General features: G+C 39.0%; 1 protein-coding gene across 4 annotated transcripts; it reads right to left on the reverse strand.

Annotated features, from left to right (window-relative positions):
• Positions 1–16,466: 16,466 nt before the first annotated feature.
• Positions 16,467–22,030, reverse strand: LOC112727501 (protein FAR1-RELATED SEQUENCE 5). 4 transcript variants are annotated; one of them, XM_072209343.1, is made up of 4 exons: positions 21,649–22,019; positions 17,462–19,913; positions 16,950–17,306; positions 16,467–16,850 (listed from the first exon to the last, which is right to left on the reverse strand). In XM_072209343.1, exons 2-3 carry the CDS (start codon positions 19,895–19,897, stop codon positions 16,962–16,964), a joined length of 2,781 nt encoding a protein of 926 aa, XP_072065444.1. In that variant the 5' UTR covers positions 19,898–19,913; positions 21,649–22,019; the 3' UTR covers positions 16,467–16,850; positions 16,950–16,961. The 4 variants fall into 4 exon arrangements, with proteins under 4 accessions (XP_072065444.1, XP_025633049.1, XP_072065443.1 ...); XM_025777264.2 differs by having other exon boundaries at positions 17,462–19,963; positions 21,649–22,015; XM_072209342.1 differs by lacking the exon at positions 21,649–22,019 and adding an exon at positions 21,196–21,559 and having other exon boundaries at positions 17,462–19,963.
• Positions 22,031–23,543: the final 1,513 nt, after the last annotated feature.

Here is a 23,543-nt window from a genome sequence, read left to right on the forward strand (position 1 = left end):
ACCGACTGACGAAGTCAGCTCACTTTTTACCCGTTCGGATGACTTACACCCTTGAGGAGCTAGCTCGGTTATACATAAAGGAGATTGTGAGACTCCATGGTGTACCTGCTACTATAATCTCTGATAGAGATCCTCGTTTCACTTTGAGGTTCTGGGGTGCATTTCAGAAAGCTTTTGGAACTCGATTAAGCTTGAGTACAGCGTACCATCCTCAAACAGATGGTCAATCCGAGAGGACGATCCAAACACTAGAGGATATGTTGAGAGCTTGTGTTTTGGACCAACCGGCGAGTTGGGATCGGTATATGCCATTAGTAGAGTTTGCATACAATAATAGTTACCATGCGAGCATCGGAATGGCTCCGGATGAGGCTTTGTATGGGAGAAAATGTCAATCTCCACTATGTTGGTATGAAGCTGGAGAGAAAGGCTTGTTGGGGCCGGAAATGATAGCTGAGACCACTGAACAAGTCAAGAAAATCCGAGATAGGATGCTTACGGCACAGAGTCGTCAAAAGAGTTACGCCGATCAAAGGCGGAAGCCCTTAGAATTTGAGGCAGGAGATCATGTTTTCCTGAAAGTTACTCCGACCACAGGAGTAGGTAGAGCGATTAAAGCAAAGAAGTTGAATCCTCGATACATTGGTCCATTTCAGATCTTGGAGAGGATTGGGCCGGTGGCGTATCGGGTGGCTCTACCACCCATCTTTCAAACCTGCACGACGTATTTCACGTGTCGCAGCTTCGAAAGTACACTCCTGATGCTAGCCATGTGTTAGAACCCGAATCGGTTCAGTTAAGAGAAGATTTGACGCTTCCAGTGGCTCCAGTCAGAATTGATGATACTAGTATCAAACGGTTGCGTGGAAAAGAGGTTTCATTAGTCAAAGTGGCTTGGAGTCGAGGCGGTGTTGAGGAACACACTTGGGAACTTGAGTCGGAGATGCGAACGGATTATCCGCACTTATTCTCAGGTAATTGAATTTGAATTTGAATTTTGTGGGCAAAATTCCCAATTAGGTGGGTAGAATGTAAGATCCGGTTAATTAACGGCTAATTAACCCATAAATGAGAATTTATTCTAGAAAGCCAAAAATGTTATTTTTATGGCTTAATATGATAGAGGAAATTGAGACGAGAATTTCGGTACCAATTTTATAGAAATCGGACCAAGATTGGACCAAACGGGCCAAACCGGGCCAACCGGACCCAAAGTGGGCCCTTGGCCCAACTAAACTAAACCAAAACCCTAGTTTTCAGCACTCTCTCTCCTCATTTGAGACACTAAACACGCTGAAATGGAGGCCATGGAGGGAAGAACACTCTCCCAAGTTCTATCTCTCACTTGATCTTCAAACCACCATAACTTTTGATCTAGAGCTCCGATTGCCGCTCCGTTTGCGGCCACGCGTTCACCGCGGAGAGCTCTACAAAACCCATACAATTAATCTTGAGGTAAGCCACGTTTTACTGTTCGAAATTCCAGCCCTTGATTTCGAGTTTCATGAGTAAAAATGTTGAGATTTTGGGTTCTTTGATGTTATAGGACCCAACTCTCTTGAAGGAGAAGGTTAATCTTGTCTCTTTGGACCTTGGGTGTAGTAAGATTCTTAACCCTAGTGTAATTTGTTGTTCTATGAGGTTTGGGCATTGAGATGTTGTGTATGGGTATCATGATTGTGGCTTAGGTTGTGTATATGTGAATATTGGAGCTTGATTGGTGATTTTGGAAAGCTTGGAAGAGGGTTTTGTGTGATAAAATCTGTTCTTGGAGGTGTTGAGACCTTGAGAGCTTGAGGAAAAGTGGTTTGGAAGTGCTCCGGTTGAGCTTGGGAAATCGGCTAAGGTATGGTTTCGGTTTCCCGTATCTAATATGTAATGTGGTAGGAAATACTTAGGCTAGAGGCCCTAAGATAGGCATTGAATTGATGATGTTGTGGAATGGTTGAGATATATGATGTGATCATATGTGTGATTATGAATATTGATGCCTTGATTGTGTGATATGTGAGAAAATGCATGTTGTGATATATGCTTGATGAATGATTGAGGTTGAATTGATGGGTGGTGCCATATTGTTGGTGAGTATGATGATTATGTATAATGATGGTTGATTGAAAATTGATATTGTTAGAAATTGGGATGAGAAGGATGTATGACATAATATTGTGTTTATCCTTTGGCCTTTTGATTGAGAAGTGTTAAAATGGTTGGAGGTAGTTTTGAGAATTTTGGTAAAATGTCAATGCGTGAGTTGAGGATGGCTTGTTGTTGAATTTGGTACACTTTGATTGATTTCAAAGAAAAGGGATGAAATTGGCATGTTTTAATTGATTTTGAAAAGAGTTGAAAGTGGCTTGTTTTGAAAATGGCACTTTGTGGTTTTGAATGAAAATATGGTTTTTGGGCATACTTTGACGGGACATAACTTGGACTACGGATCTTTGATTTGTGCCAATTCTGTTTAGAAATGAAATTGGATCCGGGATGTCCATGCCGTTCGAAGAACGGGTGAAAAATGATTTAAAATGAGAGAGTTATGACCGTCGGAAGATTGGGGGTTGAATCTGTGAATTCTGTAGCTTTTAACTTAGAAAATTTTTAGCAGAATGACCCCTCGCGCGTAGGCGCACTTGGCGCGTATGCGCCGTTCTTCGAGAAAGCATCATCCACGCGTGCGCGTGGAGTGCGCGTACGCGTGGCCCTGTTTTCATCCCAAAGTTGATTTTTGAGTTTTAAAAGCCAAACTTCATACTTCTAAGCCTCCAATCTCACCACTTATGTCTTAAATCATTATGATATGCCTAGCATGAGGAAAAGGGCTAGTGAATGTGGTAACTTGCGAGTGAAGCAAGGGAAAAATGAATGATCCATGAGGATCAAAGATGATTATGTGAGATGTGGAGGATGGCGGTGGAAGTGCTTGTTATGCCATGGGCCGAATGGCCGTAATTGTTAATGAATTGGCTGGTTATGGATTTAACCGTGAGCCGGATGGCTGGATTATGCCGTGTGGCGGCGGAGCCATGTTTATGGCTAAGTATAAATGCATATATGCTGTTGAATGAATTGTGAATGTTGGCACTTCCACCATTGGAGATGAGGGTTTCCCTGGGTAGTAGCAATGGCTAGCCACCATGTGCTCCAGGTTGAGACTCGAAGCTCTGTTAACCCAATGTCGTAAGTGTGGCCGGGCACTGTGAAAGGCCCGGATGAGCTCGCCCCCGTAAATATTCACCAATGATGGTGATGGATAAATATTCACCAGTGAGGGTGATGGATATAGATCATGATTATGATCAAGTTTATGATGAGTATAACTCGAGTTGGGGATGCACGACAGAGGGACAGTCCAATGGATAGCTACCAGGACTTGTCGGGTTGGCTCTATAACCGACAGATGATATCATCAGCCACTAGGGACAGGCATGCATCATAAGCATACTACATGAATTGTTTGAGATTGCCTATTTGACTGCATATTACTTGCTAATTGCCTAAATGCCTTATCTGTTCCTATTTGTAAATCTCTTGTCTGATATAACTGTGTTTGCTATATTATACTCCTGCTGGTGGTTGGGAGGTCTGAAGGAATTGGAAAGGGAAGTATTAGTTAGACTGAAGAATCTTTAGTCAGTTGCCACTTACGGTTTAGCTTGTTTATAAGCTTTGATATTATCTGGAGGAAGTTCTAGGATTGCCTTCGGCTTTCCTCTATTATTATGTATTATATATGTGGAAGCTGTTACCGTGCTGGGGACCTCTGGTTCTCACCCATGCGGATTTTGTGGTTTTCAGATGCAGGACGCGAGGCTTCTCGTTGAGGCATGCTGGAGACTTCTGGATTAGCGAAGATCCTTTGTTCTCGGGACTCTGTTTTGGGTTATATATCTTGTTTAGATACTTTTATCTCCATTAAATAATACAAACTGTGACGACTCCTTCTAGAGGGGATTTTTGGAGAATAGGTTTTCTGTATTTGTGTCCCTTTGGGTTTCCTTTGGGGTTTTCTTATTTTATCATATGTATATATTGCTATGCTCGGACCGGTTATCTTCGCAACCGGGTTTTGAGTCTTGATATTCCCGTTTTTGACACTCTTTATATATATGATCTTGCGCTAGCTTATCCTTTGCTCGTTACGTTATCATTCGGAGTGTTGCGTTTTCGAGTTACGGTTTTTGTTTACCCCTTTTTCTTCAAAGGCTCCTAGTTATAATCAATCATTCATAATACTATACGTACTAAATTTTTGTTTTAGAGGTCGTAATACCTTGCCATCTCTGAATTATGACTTAAGCATAAGACTCTGTATGGTAGGGTTTTACATCCTTGCTCCTGCTCATATGACAAAGAAGATGGCACAGAAAAAATAGTAATAATAATATGGATCCTTTATACCACAGTATAGGGATCCTTGTGTTAGTAGAAGAAAAGAAGGGAAGAAAATATGAACTCAGAGAGAGAGGGGGTTCGGATTTTTGGAGAGTTGAAGGAAAGATGTTAGTATATCAATAAACAAATAGAAGAAGATGAGAGGGGGTAGTGAATTTTCGAAAACAATTTTTGAAAAAGAGTTAGTGGTTTCTGAAAATAGTTTTTGAAAAAGGTTAGTATTTTTTTTCGAAAATTTTTTTTTTTATATAAAAAAATAAAAATAATTAGTTAATAAAAAAGAAATTTTTGAAAAAGAGGGAAGATATTTTCGAAAATTAGGGAGAGAGAGTTAGTTAGGTAGTTTTGAAAAAGTTAAGAAACAAACAAAAAGTTAGTTAGTTAGTTGAAACAAATTTTGAAAAGGTAAGAAGTTAGGAAGTTAGAAAAGATATTTTGAAATCAAATTTTTGAAAAAGATAAGAAGATATTTTTGAAAAGATATTATTGAAATTAGTTTTGAAAAAGATTTGATTTTTAAAATCACAATTAATGACTTGATTCACAAGAAATCATAAGATATGATTCTAGAACTTAAAGTTTGAATCTTTCTTAACAAGCAAGTAACAAACTTGAAATTTTTGAATCAAAACATTAATTGTTATTGTTATTTTCGAAAATTTGGTATAAAAATAAGAAAAAGATTTTTGAAAAATATTTTTGGAATTTTCGAAAATAACTAATAATTTTGAAAAAGATTTGATTTTTGAAAAAGATTTTGAAAAAGATAAGATTTTCAAATTGAAAATTTGATTTGACTTATGAGAAACAACTTGATTTTAAAAACTTTTGAAAAAGTCAACTCAATTTTCGAATTTGATGAGAGAAAAGAGGAAAGATATTTTTTTTATTTTTGAAATTTTTATGAAAAACATGAAAAATATGCAATGCATGAAATTTTTAGATCAAAACATGTGATGCATGCAAGAATGCTATGAATGTCAAGATGAACACCAAGAACACTTTGAATGTCAAGATGAACATCATAGACATAATTTTGAAAATTTTTTAATGCACAGAAAACATGCAAGACACCAAACTTAGAATTCTTTAATGCTTAGACACTAAGAATTCAAGAATGCATATGATAAACATGAAAAGATACAAAACAAAAAATCATCAAGATCAAACAAGAAGACTTACCAAGAACAACTTGAAGATCATGAAGAACACTATGAATGCATGATATTTTCGAAAAATGCTAGATGCATATGCAAGTGACACCAAACTTATAACATGACACCAGACTCAAACAAGAAACAGAAAAATATTTTTGATTTTTATGATTTTCTAATTTTTTTTTGGGGTTTTTTTTTTCGAAAATTAATTGAAAAATAAAAATAAAAATAAGGATTCCAAAATTTTTAATATGAATTCCAGGAATCTAGCATTCTTAGTCTAAAGCTTCAGTCCAGGAATTAGACATGGCTCACTAGCCAGCCAAGCTTTCAAAGAAAGCTCCAGTCCAAAACACTAGACATGGCCAATGGCCAGCCAAGCTTCAGCAGGTGATCATGGATCAGCAGCAGGTAGATGAGCAACAACTAAATTGCTCTTGATAACAAATTGCAAGCCTCAGTCCAAATGAATTTAGACATGGCTTTACAGCCAGCCAAGCTTTACATGCTTCATAAAACACTAGAATTCATTCTTAAAAATTTTGAATAAATTTTTGAAAACATTTTTATTTTTTTTCGAAAACAAATGAGAGATTTTTGAAATTATTTTTGAAAAATTTTTGAAAAGAAAATAAAAAGAAAATTACCTAATCTGAGCAACAAGATGAACCGTCAGTTGTCCAAACTCAAACAATCCCCGGCAACGGCGCCAAAAACTTGGTGTTGTTGCCGGATCAAACTTGGCACTGATGTTACCGGACCAAAAGCTTGCCGAAAACTCAAACAATCCCCGGCAACGGCGCCAAAAACTTGGTGCACGAAATTGTGATCTCCAGGTTCGAACAAATCCTGGTAATGGCTCCAAAGCTTGGTGCTCTGATCTTAATTCATAATTGTCACAACTTCGATACAACTAACCAGCAAGTGCACTGGGTCGTCCAAGTAATACCTTACGTGAGTAAGGGTCAAATCCCACGGAGATTGTTGGTATGAAGCAAGCTATGGTCACCTTGTAAATCTCAGTCAGGCAGATATAAATGGATAATGGTGTTTTCGAATAATAATTAATAAGATAGGGATAGAGGTACTTATGTAAATCATTGGTAGGAATTTCAGATAAGCGAATGGAGATACTTTCGTTCCTCTGAACCTCTGCTTTCCTGCTATCTTCATCCAATCAGTCTTACTCCTTTCCATGGCTGGCTTTATGCAAGGGCATCACCGTTGTCAGTGGCTACATCCCCTCCTCTCAGTGAATAATATGCTCACGCACCCTGTCACGGCACGGCTATTCATCTGTCAGTTCTCGATCATGCTGGAATAGGATTCACCCTCCTTTTGCGTCTGTCACTAACGCCCAACAATCGCGAGTTTGAAGCTCGTCACAGTCATTCAATCATTGAATCCTACTCGGAATACCACAGACAAGGTTTAGACTTTCCGGATTCTCTTGAATGCCGCCATCATTCTAGCTTACGCCACGAAGATTCTGGTTAGGAGATCTAAGAGATATTCATTCTAGCTTAATTCATGTAGAACAGAAGTGTTTGTCGGGCACGCGTTCATAAGGGAGAAGGATGATGAGCGTCACACATAATCATCACCTTCATTACGTTCTTGGGTGCGAATGGATATCTTAGAAACGAAATAAGATGAATTGAATAGAAAACAGAAGTACTTTGCATTAATCTTTGAGGAACAGCAGAGCTCCACACCTTAATCTATGGAGTGTAGAAACTCTACCGTTTGAAAATACATAAGTGAAAGGTCCAGGCATGGCCGAGATGGCCAGCCCCTCTGATCTAAGAACCAGGCGTCCAAAGATGTCAAATACAATAGTAAGAGGTCCTATTTATAATAAACTAGTCACTAGGGTTTACAGAAGTAAGTAATTGATGCATAAATCCACTTCCGGGGCCCACTTGGTGTGTGCTTGGGCTGGGCTTTAAGTGTTGCATGTGCAGAGGCCATTTGTGGAGTTGAACGCCAGTTTCTGTGCCAGTTTGGGCGTTCAACTCTGGTTTTGGATCCTTTTCTGGCGCTGGACGCCAGATTTGGGCAGAAGGCTGGCGTTGAACGCCAGTTTACGTCGTTTATTCTTGGCCAAAGTATGGACTATTATATATTTCTGGAAAGCCCTGGATGTCTACTTTCCAACGCAATTGGAAGCGCGCCATTTCGAGTTCTGTAGCTCCAGAAAATCCACTTTGAGTGCAGGGAGGTCAGAATCCAACAGCATCAGCAGTCCTTTTTCAACCTCTGAATCTGATTTCTGCTCAAGTCCCTCAATTTCAGCCAGAAAATACCTGAAATCACAGAAAAACACACAAACTCATAGTAAAGTCCAGAAATGTAAATTTAACATAAAAAATAATGAAAACATCCCTAAAAGTAACTAGATCCTACTAAAAACATACTAAAAACAATGCCAAAAAGCGTATAAATTATCCGCTCATCACTCACCCTTGTCCATTGGCTTAAGGATGCTCTACTGATGTGAATTGATGTTTGATCTTCATGCTGGACACCAGATTTCTTAATGTGGAATCTGTGAACTGAGTGCCATTATCTGTGGTGATAGAGTGGGGGACTCCGAACCGAGTAATTATATTCCAATAAAGGAATTTCTGACTTCTCTATTCTGTGATAGTGGCCAGTGGTTCTACCTTTATCCATTTGGTGAAGTAATCTACTCCTATAATAAGATATTTGACCTATCCTGGAGCTTAGGAAAAAGGTCCAAGTAGGTCTAATCCCCATTTCGCAAAGGGCCAGTGAGAGGTCACGCTGATAAGCTCTTCGGGGGGAACGATGAGGAAATTGGCATGCACCTGACAAGGTTGGCACTTTTTAATGAAGTCGGTAGCATCCTTTTGCAAAGTTGGCCAGAAGAACCCAGCTCGTATCACCTTCCTGGCTAAAGATCTTGCTCCAAGGTGATTCCTACAAATGCCATTGTGTACTTCATTCAGGACCTCCTCTGTCTTAGAGGTCGGCACGTATTTTAGCAATGGTGTAGATATCCCTCTTTTATAAAGGACATTTCGCACCAAAGTGTAGTTCTGCACTTCCTTCCTAAGTTTGTGGGCTTCCTTTTGTTCCTCGGGAAGGATGTCGAATTTCAGGTATTCGACTATGGGAGTCATCCATCTGAGATTTAGTCCTGAAAGGGGTAGAACATCTGACTTGTTGCCCTTTTTTATGACAAAGGGATCCTAGAGAGTTTCTTGTATAAGGCTCCTGTTGTTTCCCCCGGGCTTAGTACTTGCTAACTTGGAGAGAGCATCGGCTCTGCTATTGAGTTTTAGAGTTATGTACTTGACTTCGGTTTCCCGGAATTGCCTAAGATGCTCTAGCATTTTTTCCAAGTACCTTTTCATACTAAGATCCTTTGCCTGGTACTCTCCATTAATATGAGAAGTCACTACTTGTGAGTCACTAAAGACAATTACCTTGATCGCACTGACTCCTTTAGCAAGTTTTAGTCCTGCAATCAGGACTTCACATTTGGCCTGGTTATTGGTAGCGGAGAACTCAAATTTCAAAGACACCTCTATTTGAGTACCTTCTTCACTGACTAATATTATGCCAGCTCCACTTCCGACCTTGTTAGAGGACCCGTCTACATATATCTCCCAGGTCATGGAGGTTTCAATCTGGTCACCAGTATATTCTGCGACAAAGTCAGTGAGACATTGGGTTTTGATTGCTGTTCGAGTTTCATATTTCAAATCAAACTCGGATAGCTCTATAGCCTATTGAACCATTCTTCCCGTAATATCCGTTTTCTGAAATATCTGTTTCATGGGCTGGTTTGTTCGGACTCTGGTGCACGAATTGTAAATCACACTTTTCACAACTCGTACCACTAACCAGCAAGTGCACTAGGTCGTCCAAGTAATACCTTACGTGAGTAAGGGTCGATCCCACGGAGATTGTTGGCTTGAAGCAATCTATGGTTATTTTGTAAATCTTAGTCAAGAGATTAATGATAAAAATTACTTTTGTTTATGAAAACTAAAAAACATGAAATAAAGGTTACTTGTTGTGCAGTAATGGAGAATAGATTGAGGTTTTGGAGATGCTCTGTCTTCTGAATCTCCACTTTCCGACTGTCTTCTTCACGCACGCAAGGCTCCTTCCATGGCAAGCTGTATGTTGGGTTTCACCGTCGTCAATGGCTACCTCCTGTCCTCTCAGTGAAAAAGATCCATGTACATGGCTAATCATCAGTCGGTTCTCACTTGTATTGGAGTAAGATCCATTGATCCTTTTGCGTCTGTCACTACGCCCAATACTTGTGAGTTTGAAGCTCGTCACAATCATCCCTTCCCAGATCCTACTCAGAATACCACAGACAAGGTTTAGACGTTCCGGATCTCAGGCATGGCCACCAATTGATTCTAGCCTTTACCATGAAGACTCTGGATTCATGGAGTTAAATACTCTGTTGTCAGGAGAGGCAATCAGACTCTTGAACCAGGAATCAAAGAGATACACACTCAATCTAAGGTAGAACAGAAGTGGTTGTCAGTCACGCGTTCATGGGTTGAGAATGGTGATGAGTGTCACGGATCATCACATTCATCATGGTTAAGTGCGAGTGAATATCTTAGAACAGAGACACGCGTGTTTGAATAGAAAACAGAAGTAATTGCATTAATTCATCGAGACACAGCAGAGCTCCTCACCCCCAATCATGGAGTTTAGAGACTCATGCCGTAGAGATACAATGTAAAACGTGAAAATGTCATGAGGTTCAAAATAAATCTCTAAAAGTTGTTTAAATACTAAACTAGTGACCTAGGTTTACAGAAAATGAGTAAACTATGATAGATAGTGCAGAAATCCACTTTCGGGGCCCACTTGGTGTGTGCTGGGGCTGAGACTTGAGCTTTACACGTGCCTAGGCTATTTTTGGAGTCAAACGCCAGGTTGTAACCTATTTCTGGCGTTTAACTCTGCTTTGCAACCTGTTTCTGGCGTTTAACTCTAGAATAGGGTAGGAAGCTGGCGTTGAATGCCAGTTTGCGTCATTTATCTTCGAGCAAAGTATGGACTATTATATATTGCTGGAAGGCCCTGGATGTCTATTTTCCAACGTAATTGAGAGCGCGCCATTTGGACTCCTGTAGCTCCAGAAAATCCACTTTGAGTGCAGGGAGGTCAGAATCCAACAGCATCTGCAGTCCTTTTTCAGCCTCTGAATCAGATTTTTGCTCAGGTCCCTCAATTTCAGCCAGAAATTACCTGAAATTACAGAAAAACACACAAACTCATAGTAAAGTCCAAAAATGTGATTTTTATTTAAAAACTAATAAGAATATAATAAAAAGTGACTAAAACATATAAAAAACTACCTAAAAACAATGCCAAAAAGCGTATAAATTATCCGCTCATCAGACTCTTATGATATGAGCCTGGAAATAAGGTCGGAGCCTTCTGGATGCTACAATTAAAGCATACGCAAACTTTTCAATTTTCTGATACTTTAACTCGGGGCCTTGCAACACTTTGCTGACGCTACGGCCTTCTCGGAGACAGCTAAATATAATACAAGTTCTTCTCCTATTTTTGGCCTAGTGAGGATGGGAGGCTGGCTCAAAAATTTCTTGAACTCTTGAAAAGTCTCTTCACAATCAGAAGTCCATTTAAACTGGCATTCTTTTCTAAGTAGTGAAAAGAGTGGCAAGGATCTTAGAGCTAATCCTGCCAAAAATCTGGATAAGGCTGCAAGTCGGCCATTCAATTGTTTGACTTCCTTTAGACAGGTCCGGCTCTTCATTTCTATTATTGTTCTGCACTTTTCGGGGTTATCTTAAATTCCTCTTTGTGTAAGCATAAATCCTAGGAATTTTTCAGCTTCTACTGCAAAGGTGCACTTGGTAGGATTTAGCCTCATCCCATGCTTCCTTATGGTATCAAAAACTTGTGAGAGGTCGGTCAGCAGACTGGCTTCATCCTTGGTCTTTACTAGCATGTCATCTACGTATACCTCCATTAGGTTTCCAAGGTGAGGTGCGAACACCTTATTCATCAACATTTGATATGTGGCCCCTGCATTTTTTAATCCAAATGGCATGACCACATAGCAGTAGTTCGCTTTGGGTGTGATGAAAGACTTCTTCTCCTGATCCGATTTGTAGATCGGGATTTGATTATATCCCGAGTAAGCATCCATGAATGATAGATACTGGTACCTCGAGTTGTACCTCGAGTTAGAGTCTACTAAGGTATCAATGTTGGGTAGAGGATATGGGTCTTTTGGACATGCTTTGTTGAGGTCGGTATAATTGACACACATTCTCCAGTTCTCATTCTGCTTTTTGACCAACACCACATTTGTCAGCCATGCGGGTACTTGACTTCCCTGATGAACCCGGCTTCTAGCAAGGCTTGTACTTGCTCTTTGACCACTTGAGCTCGTTCTAGTCCAGGCTTCCATCTTCTTTGTTGAACAGGTCGAGATCCTAGATGAACTTCTAATTTATATGTCATAAGCTCGGGATCTATTCCGGGCATGTCGGAGGCTTTCCAGGCGAAGAGGTCGGAATTTTTTTGTAGTAGTTTTACAAGCTCTTGCTTTAGATCTGCCTTTATGCCGACTCCTATGTTGGTGTTCTTTCCAGCTTCTCGTCCAATCTGGACCTCCTCTATTTTCCCTCAAGGTTAGGGTCGTAGCTCGTCCTTTCCTCGAACTCCTCCGAGTTCAATTGCATTGACCTCTTTGCCCTTTTCTATGAGGTTCAGGCTTTCATTGTAACATTTTCTTGCCAAAATTTGATCTCCTCTGATGGTGGCAATTCCATCTTCCGTTGGAAACTTCATGCAAAGATGAGGAGTGGAGACGACCGCTCCTAATCGATTTAAGGTCGTCCTTCCAATCAGGCGTTATAAGCCGACGTCACATCGACGACAATGAAGTCGATGTTTAAAGTCTTGGATCTCAATCCCTTTCCAAAGGTTGTATATAGAGGGATGAAGCCCAATGGCATAATAGAAGCATTGCCCAATCCGAAGAGAGTATCCGGATAGGCTTTTAGTTCCTTTTCTTCTGATACCAACTTATCAAATACCGATTTGAACAGTATGTCGGCAGAGCTTCCTTGGTCTACCAATGTTCTATGCAGGTGAACATTGGCAAGGATCATGGTAATTACCACCGGGTCGTCGTGCCCGGGTATGATCCCCCTGTCCATCTTCTCTTGTGCAGGAGATTGTGGGAAGGTCGGGTTCATTATTGCCGACTTGGTATACTTCTTTCAAATGCCTCTTCCGAGACGATTTGGTCAGCCCCCCTCCATCAAATCCTCCTAATATCATATGAATGTGTTGTTCTGGAGTCTGTGGGGGCAGACCTTTCCGTTCACAGTCTTCCTCATCTCTCTTCCTTTTTCCCATGATTGTCCGACCTTTTCATGAGATATCTATCCAACCGACCTTCCCTGGCCGCTTTTCTATCACATTTTTTAGGTCGTAGCAATTATTTGTGGAATGCCCATACAGTTTGTAGTATTCACAATATTCGTTACGACTTTCGCCTTTTTTATTTTTAATGGGACGCGGAGGAGGAAGCTTCTCGGTATGACAGATTTCCCTATAGACATCCACTAAGGAAACTCGTAGCGGAGTATAAGTATAGTATCTTCTGGGCTTCTCGGGTCTGACTTCTTCTTTTCTCTTGGGCTCCTTCTCTTTTTCTTTCAGCTGTTGAGGGTGCCCTGGTCGCCAACTCGGCTCCCATAACCTGGCGTTTTCTTCCATATTGATGTACTTTTTAGCTCGTTCTTGTACATCACTTAAGGAAGTCGGATGCCTTTTTTATATAGACTGGGAAAAGGGGCCTTGTCGGAGGCCATTGACAAGTCCCATTATCACTGCCTCAGTAGGAAGGTCTTAGATTTCCAAGCACACTTTGTTGAATCTCTCCATGTAGTTTCTCAGGGGTTCTCCAACCTCCTGTTTTACTCCGAGTAGACTGGGTGCATGCTTGACCTTGTCTTTTTGAATTGAGAATCGCGTGAGAAACTTACACGAGAGGTCGTCGAAACTAGTAACCGACCTAGGAGGCAAGCTATCAAACCATTTCATAGCCGCTTTTGTCAAGGTCATCGGGAAGGCTTTGCAACGAGAGGCATCCGAGGCGTTGGCCAAGTACATCTGACTTTTAAAATTGCTGAGGTGATGCTTCGGGTCGGTTGTCCCATCGTACAGGTTCATGTCAGGGCTTTTAAATTTTCTGGGAACTCTAGCCCTCATGACATCCTTAGTGAATGGGTTTTCTCCCCCCCTCCCCTCCCCCCCGAATAGGGTATCCTCCCGATCCGCGCGAGAGTTCTAATTTCGGAGATTGGATTCCAACTTCGAGAGTTTGCCATCCAACTCCTTCCGTCGCCTGATTTCTCTTCTCAAACTCCTCTCCACCTCGTGTTGTCCCTCTAGCTCTTGTTCTAGTTGCTCGAGTCAACCTTGGTGGCCTTGTAGCAGCCCTATAAAGTCAGTAGAATGGGACTAATCCTCCCTTTCCGGCTGGTGAACATCAGAGGGGATCCTCTTCTGGTTTTGAACACTCGAGGGGCCCTCACCATGCGGTCCTTACATCATTTGGGGAGGTACTACTAGTGCTTGGTCGTTATTGACCATATCTTGATATTCTTGATCTGACTCGGATGCAGTGTGTCCGTCTTCACGTTGGTCGTCCGCCATTGAACGTTGATTCCCAGGTCCCTGGCAACAGCGCCAATGTTGCGAGGGTTACCTGAAACTGGATTGATTTTGGGCTTGTATGTGAGGCCCAAATCCTCAATGGAGCAGATTACGACTTAGCTCACGTTCTGTGACCGTCGTCTAACTTGTATGTGGGAAGGTGGGGGTGGTACCTGCAAAATACTCCAATGCTTAAGTCAGCAAGGGTCTTAGTAGGTTTAAGTGTATTGGAACTTAGATGTACATGAGTATGTCAGGATATTTATAGGAGACGAGCCAATAACCACCGTTGAAGTAGTTTCACTTCTGATGGTGGATAACCGTCATCCCTTTATTTTAGGGTTGTTAAGATCTCCCTTCTAGAAGTAGGTGAGAGATTTGGAGAGACAATTACTCACTTGGATAAGTGTGAGCTGCCTGTTTCAATATGTTCTGACCTCTTAGAAGAGGTCGGATACATGAATGAGACTATCCTACTGGATTGGGCCTTTGAACTGCATTAAGTCTGGCTTATATTTTGGACCAGGATATGAACAGTATTATTACTATATAGAAATTTATAATCTTTTTAAATTATAAAATTATAAAATTATCATTTATGTAAAATTACTGACATTGTACAATTATAGACTAGTGTGACATAAACTTATTCTATAATAAATTTGTATTAATTTTTATATAATAAAAATAAAAATAGATGGATAGACCTATTAAGCCCCAATTACTTAAACTTTTCAGCAAGTACCATATTCAATTCATCCCTACATTCGATTTTAATAATGTTGTTTCTACCATTTTAATTCAACCCATCACAAAGAATATCCTAATTTATTATCTTCAACGGATAGGGATACCGACAGAAAATGCTAGTATATTCGTTGAAGCTTGCTTCCTTCGAAATGTGTACGCTTTTGGGAATGGTTCCTCCCCAGAAAAAAAAAAAATTATATGATATTTAGTGTTTAATCTTATTTTTTATTATTTTTTTTCTCGTATTTATATTTTGGTCCCATTTATAAAATTAAAGATGAAAAATCACACTTTATTCTCTCAAATATTGAAAAAACTGGAGAAGATCCACTCCCTAGGCTTTCTTGACTCTAATCCGGTCACCAAAAGAACTTTTCAACAAGATTATGAGATGAGTAAACAAACACTGAGATATAATTCAATGCAGTCCAATGTATAACTCATCATCATTGGAAAACACAATATGACGTCTTCCATGTTAACGACTGAGATATACCTCGGATATAACTTCTAAGCAAGAACAATAGAAATTTATTAAAGTCTAAAGAATGGCCCAACTTTCCTTATTAATGAGTCGGCCATTCTTGTTACAATGCCAATGGTATATAGTATTCCCAATAACAATAATAATAATCTCCACATTTTTTGAGAAAACAAAAGTCGAGGGAGCCCATGTTCTCAGAACTAGACCAAATAGGCCAATTTGACCTAAAAATCAGTGACTGATAGTCTAATCGAGTCGATCATAAACCACTTGACAGCAGATCCGCATGGCTTCACCAACACCTAGCTGAAACATGGAAGTAACGTTCTGCAAGTCCACCGGTGCTCCAACGTTGAGGATGTTGGAATTAATTTCAAAATGCAAGGGACAAGCTCTAACCTTGGTTCCCCACCTTTTTGTTCCCAAACTCTACCAACTACCAAGCCAATTTACTTTTTGTTTTCATATATATATATATAACCTCCAATTAATAATTTATATATTATTAATTTTAATTCTAGTTTTATACTCAATTTTTCTCAAATTAAACTTTATTGAACATTATAAATAAATAAATAAACATATTTTTCAGAAATCACAACATATTTTCTCTATATAATTATATTTTTGTTTAATAAATATTTCAAGCATCTAATAAGTATACATTAATTAATGAATTATTAAAATTCAAAAATAATAATTAATGTTATACAAAAATAAAATTGAAAAAAAAAACTTAATATAAAAAAATAGAATAAAATTTTATATAATTATATATTTATACCCTAATTATTAAACCAAATAACCAATGATCTAATAATTGAACCACTAACCAATAACCCAATCCTTTGAGTCAATTACCAATTCGATTCTCATAACTGGGGAGAAAATTAACCCCCTCGACAACTCCATTTGCTATCCCCTGTTCCCCATTCATTAAAAATTAACATGAATGTGTAAGAAAAAACAGTAAATAGTATCTCCAATAAAGTGTCCTTTATATGAACAATACCGCAATACCTCTGCACTTTTCAATTGGTTCAAGGTTAACCTCCACAAGAACATAAAAGCAACCATTTTTAAGTTTCCTACAAATCATTTCCATCAGGTGTCAAATGTCAGTAACCGACTCTACAAAAACTAGGGATGATTAGAAAATATGTACGTGCTATATCATAGATGAATGCAGCATTTACATCTTGATGCCCATATCATCAGGTTCAAAACGCTGCATATATATTCACAGGGAGGATGGGAGGAAGACTATACTCAAACCACAAACCAATGAAATACTGATGCTGAGTGATGTTGTCATCCTTGATTAGTGACATTTCTCAACAAGACTTCAAACCATGTTTCTGATAAATGTTGCAAAGTTATCAACATTCATTATTATCACCCAAACATAAGTATAATAAACCCCAGCACAGATACTTTTGGTCTTTTGAAAACCATACCTAAAGATATGATCAACGACGAGCACGACCTTTGCCACGTTTTTGCTGCGCTAAGCCTTGGAATTGAGGATTCGGACCTCCGACATATTGCTGGGGTAATACACCTTGAGGAACAAACCGCTGCACTAAACCTTGAGGTCTAAGAAATTGCTGTTGGGCTGGAGCAAGGGGATAATATCTAGCACCTTGATTTGCAAGATAGTATTGGTGACCTATATTTGCAGCAAAGCATGGTTGACCAGGACCAGGAAGAAGAAATTGGGGTCCCCATACCCCGAATCGAGAGGCTGCAGATGCATGATTCACAGCTAGCGATTGTGTCATGGCGGTTGATGAGTCTGTTGGAGGGTGCCCTACCTAATATACAATAAAGCTCAACAATCAATATAAAACTAAAAACATAAAGATCAATAAACAGAGCTTTTGACTAAATCCAACTACTATTAACCATAAATAACTAATTATAACCAAGATAGTTCTTGGTCAGAAAAGCAAGGTAGTTAGTACTTCACCTCGTTATTTGTTGCAGGACCTGCATTTGGAGGATCATCCAGAGTGTTATGTGTTGCAGGACCAGTATTTGGAGGATCCACTGCGCTATTTGTGGCATGACCCGCATTTCGAGGATTATCTGACATTGAAGACGAACTGAGATCATCTCCTCGAGACCTTCTGTCCTTGACCCTTGGACAACTAGACTTTGAATGACCCATCTTGTTACAAGCTTTGCAACGTCGCCGCTTCTTACCATTCTTATAAGTTAGTGATGCACCCTTGGTCGTGTCATCCATGGTATTCTTGGGAATAGAAAATGATCTGGTATCCACCATACAGCCTTTATGCTCTAGCTTAGCCGTGATTTTATAAATTTCATCTTTTGTTTCAAGAAAATTATGCAATTTTCTTGCTGCCAGAAATGACATCCAATTACTTGCAGCACATAATGCACCATAACGAAACAAGAACTTTTTATCATTCACCTCATCTTCTTCATCCGGAAGCTCATTAAAAGACTTTGCAGCTTGAGTCCATCTTTTAAGAATCATCTTTTCGGGTAATTCTGCAATATGTTCATAAATCATAACACAAAATATGTGACTACAGGGAATGCCATGGGTACTCCATAGGCAACACTGGCATTCAAATTTCTGTGATTCTCTGTCGTATGTCACCTTGTATTCCCAACCAGGCTTGCCATACTTAGTCAATTTAAACGTGGCAGTCGTTGAAAGGTTTTCACATCCAACAACAAATAGTAAAGCAGCCCCTTCTAACTCTTTTTGCACTTCTTTGAAAATTTCCCTCGTAAACACTTTAGCAGCCTTGCGCTCAATTGATTCTAATGCAGTTGTCAAAACAGGCTCATTGTACATGGAATTGAACTCTGCTACCAATTCATTGTTCCTAAATTCCTTCAATGCAAGCTCAAAGTGTTGGACCAATTCGAGTATATTGTGCCTTGCCTTGATATATTTCTTCATCAATGGGTTTAAGCCCTCACATCGTGATGATGCTCTTAGTCCAGAACAGAACTTATCACGAAGGTAAGTCGTGGCCCACATTTCCTTCTTCTTATATGTCTCCTCTACCCACATACTGTCACATACCTCAAACTTTTGTATCATGTTACGCCAATACTCCTCAAACTCATCAGGATCAAAGTTGGTATAAATAGATTTCTTGAAAGCCTCAACAAATTCAGCATCCCTAATGTTGTATGCTGCACCTTTTTGAAGATGCCAAGCACATAGCCTATGGGTAGCATTTGGGAACACCACCTGAATTGCCTCTTTCATGGCCTCATTATCATCAGTTACCACTGCACTTGGGTGCTTCTTTTCCATTGCATCTAAGAAATTCTCCAATGCCCATTTATATGTGTCAGCTCGCTCATCACCTAGTAAGGCACATGCAAAAATACAAGTTTGTCGATGATGATTAGTACCAGAAAAGATAACTAAGCGTCTGTGGTACATGCTTTCTTTGTATTTTGTATCAAGTCCAACCACATCCCCAAAGTACTCATAGTCAACTTGACTTAAGCCATCAGCCCAAAACAAGTTTCCCAATTGATCATCATCTGTAGTGGTGTACCTAGCAAACAACGTCGGATCAGAATCAGCCTTACCCTGCAAATAGCTAATAGCTGCAAGTGCATCACCATCAACTATCTTAGGACATCTTTGTTTATCAATGTAACTGTACAAGTCCTTTGAGAATTCAACTCCAGCAAAAGCCCTAGCTTGACCAACCATAAAACCCATGATTTGAAATGTTAGGAACCCATGTATGCGGATACCATCACTTTGTGCCTTTTTTGCAGTTGTTAACCGACGAGTATTTGGCACGATGTAATCAAATCCAGCGGGTGCTAGCTCATGGTTGTGGCCTTTTTCAAAGGTTCTCACTCTCCAAGTTGAGGTGTGGTTGTCAAGGTAAATACTCAACATTGCATGACAATTCGTCCTAGTCTCTGGTTTCTGATCCCTTTTTCTATCAATTCTCATGTAATGCTTTTTGTCTCTCAAGCCTTGCCTGTTGCATACAAATCTTCGTCTTATCAATTTGCCATCATCATCACGAGCCACGTCTCCTTTCCGGACACTAAATCCAACACACTTAGCATAACTCACATAAAAATCATAGGCCTTTTCATGAGTATCGAACACCATTTTCAAAACTTCCTCTTTACTCAGTTCGGCTTTATTCTTAAACATGGTAGCCTCCTCCATGTGACTTACATCATTCCCTTTACCTTGATCCTCTTGTAAATCATCATCACCGCTGTCACTACTAGAATCATCACTATCATCATCATCCGCATGCTCCATAGTATCACTTTTATCATGAACAACATGCTCCACACCATCACCTTTGTCATCATCAACAAGATGCTCCATACCATCACTTTTGTCATCAACAAGATGCTCCATACCATCACTTTCCATCCTCTCCTACCAGTTCCTTTACAAATAGATTACAACAACCAAACAAGAAAAGATGAGTTTAACCACCTGAAACAGAACACACAAGGAAAAAAAAATTATGAGAGAGACATGAGAAATAAAAGCAAATAATGACTTTAAACAAAATATACAGCCCGGATTTGTGGCTATCTAACTCAAAAACCCTGAAGCAATTTGTAAATTTAAATATCAATGAAACAATGACTTTAACAGATTTGGTAGATTTGTCACCTATTTCCAACTCTATTGCAACTCTACTCCATATTCAAGAATGACAATGTATCTTAGTGGAGATATTACAATGGGATCAAAATGATCTGCACAACACTTATTATAATCAAATTACTCTTTTCTTTAAAAGAATAACGGGTCAGATATCTCTAAATAAGAACAATTAACTTCTGTAAAAATCAATGTTGGAAGTTTGAACTACACAATTGAAAGCACCCCTCACGGTCTGTGAGAGAGAGAGAGAGAGAGAGAGAGAGAGAGAGAGAGAGAGAGAGAGAGAGAGAGAGAGCTAGCTACGAACTGGCAAAGGTAATTGGGAACCTCGCCCATACTTTGGTCATATGATGCTGTTTAGGCATGAAGATGTTCACATTCTTTTTTTTCTTTTTATTTGTTACTTTATGCCCGATTATATTACATTTAACCTTTTGCACATATTTACAAACACTTGCTTACTTCAACAACCACCAAAACAAAAATACTTGAACATAAATGGAAAATCAAATGAGAAAAATAATTATGTAAAAAAGATCGCAGCAAATTTTCAGCAACAAGCCAAGCCATAAAAGGAAATAAGCCAAGAATAGCTTACTCGATGTTATGGGGTATTTGGAAGATTAAACCTCCAGAAAGAAAAGAAAAGAAAAGATATCGAGCAGAGTGATTCGGGTGGAGAAACAGGTTCCTAGCATAGCAAAACACAGAAAAATACTGTATACCAGTCAAAGAAAGAGAGAGAGACAGGGAATTCCCGTTGTTGAGAGTCACATTTCACTTTTCAAAGCTACTTGGCCACTATAAAGTGGTTTCAAGTTTCAACAGCAACTACGGCGAAAAAAACACATGGGAATTCAAATCCCTCACAAGGATTTTGGAAACCCGAGAATGAAACTGAATTAAATTCCCTATTTTTGAATCAATATAAGAGAAGGAATGAACTCACATTAGAATTCAACTATAGAATTGAAATCAGACTCAAATAGGTCTGATTTGGTGAAGGTATTTAGCTCTAAACCCAATATTGTAAATTTGTAACAACAGATCCTTACCAATAACAGCATGACCTCCACTGAAGTGTTTTTCAAGTGGGCAGCATAATAAGCAAGAGGGGAAGAGACAGACACAAACGTAGAAGAAGAAAAATGAGAATGAAATGAAGAAAGCAAAAGGAGATTATGGACGAAAAAAAAGGAATGAAAGAAACAAGTAATTCTTTCGATGTAATGAAGGTTCATAAGCTCATTGAAACATAAGCTCTCCTTTTTCTTCCAAACATGAAGAATGTTCTGGAAGCTAACATTCAGAAACTAAGGTATCCTAAGTTCCTAACCATTGCAACTTTTCTTTGGGTTCAAGTTTCGCGTTTGCCACATATTTTTTTAATTGAAAAAGAAAAAAGAAAGAAGATATGGAAGAAGACAAGAGCTGAAAAGGAAAATTAAAATAAAATGAAAAAGAAAAAAGAAAAAAATAATAAACGAAAACCTAAGGACAAGACTTACGTTGTCGGTGGGATGGAGCTCCCTGGATAGGTTGACAGCCACGAACTCTCTCTGTTGGAGTGAACGGCCTGCAGGCAGAAGATCCCAGTGGCTCTGTCCGAAGGCGGTCTGACCAGCAGTTATCTGCTCCGAGCGGTGGCGTACAGATCGGTGGCGAGCTGTCCCTTCGGCGGCGTCCAGATCGACAGCAGGATAGCAGTCCGGCGGCTTGGTGGAGCTTGTTGGTCGCAGACGCAGAATGGAAGAGGGGGAATGAAGAGGGTGAGAGAAAGTGGAGAGCTGGCACTGTTATGGAGTCTCTAACTCCAAGAAGGCAAGAACAAGAGAGTGAGTGAGAGAGTAGAAAACTCAAAAAACGTGGGTCCTTAACTATTTTTCCAAGGGTTTAGTTAAGTAAATATTAAACTTACTAGTAGTAAAATTTTTAAATGCATAGTAAATTTATCGACCATTATAACAGATTTTTTTAAATAAATAAAATAAATATTTTAATTACGCATATACTTATTTTTTAGAATATTTATGTATTTTTACAATATGTTTTATTTCGTTTACACGATAAACAAGATATATGATAAATCAGGTTGTTTATACAATAAATATAATATAATTGGACAAAAATCAAACATCTATAAGAGGATCGACAAATCGTTGGTATTTTTCACAAAATTATCAATTCTGTTATAAAATAAATAAATAAATAAAAAAGAGGTAATATAAAATAAGGAAGTATAATTAAATAACAGTATTCACCACAATTACTATCTCAATATAATAGAGATGATTAATATATTTATTAATATTATATATATAAGAGTAAGAGAGAGAAGTATTCAAAATACTTGTAAAATAAAGAAAGAAAGAGAATATAAAAGAGAGAGAAGGTTGTTATTATTGGTGTGTGTTGTTTCAAACGTTCACTTCCTCCATTTATATATAAAAAAGGTATTCCTTTTTAACTATCATTAAATTCATTCTCCATTAATATCTTCAGCCTTCAACATTGTAAAATATGAACTGCCCATATTAAATGATGGCCATCCACCTCATTTGTTCTTATCACAACACTTCCCTTGGATGACCTTAGGATTATGCCTCATTAAAACCTTACTAAAGAAAAACCGAATGAAAAAAATTTTAGTGAAGAAAAAATAGTACAATATCCTTTGTGATGGGGATTGCCTCATTAAAAACCTTGCCAAGAAAAACCCAATGGAAAAAATACCTGACCAAGGAAAAAAGAATACAGTCTCCCCCAATGGAAAAAACCCAATGGGAAAAACCCAATGGTTTGTTCTGATTGGAAGAGTAAATACTAAAGAAAGACTACTTAGGTTTGGAATAATTAGTCATGGGGACAACATATGTATGTTATGTAAAAGAGATGTTGAATATATTCACCACTTGTTTCTGGATAGTGAGTTTACTTGGCAGATATGGTGTCAATGGTTTTCTGATTTCGGGAGAGCGTGGTCTATTCCGGGCTCATTAAAAGAACATTTTGAGAGTTGGACAGGCGTTGTAAACAGGAAAGAGGAGCGAAACAAGTGGATGATATGCTTCTTTGCGGTTATTTGGAATATCTGGCTAGAGAGGAATAGGCAGATTTTTAATTCCAAAGATGGTGGTCTAGAAGAGGTGTTTCAAAGATCCTTGACCAATTACAGAGAGTGGAGTAGTGTGGACCCCTTTTGTTGTTGATGGCAATACCGGAGATGACATCAGGGGTAGTTTAATTACTTGTTTTATGTTCCGTTATGATCATGGCTACATGTTGGTTGCCTGACGCTCCACTATATTGTGTTGAGCTCTCTTGTTCAAAAAAAAAAAAAGAATACAGTCTCCCCCTCTTGTTAACATCATTTAATGTCTCGAAATCAGCGCCTCCCAATCTC

This window comes from Arachis hypogaea, chromosome 12 (assembly GCF_003086295.3).
Source record: "Arachis hypogaea cultivar Tifrunner chromosome 12, arahy.Tifrunner.gnm2.J5K5, whole genome shotgun sequence".
NCBI classification, from domain to species: Eukaryota; Viridiplantae; Streptophyta; class Magnoliopsida; order Fabales; family Fabaceae; genus Arachis; species Arachis hypogaea.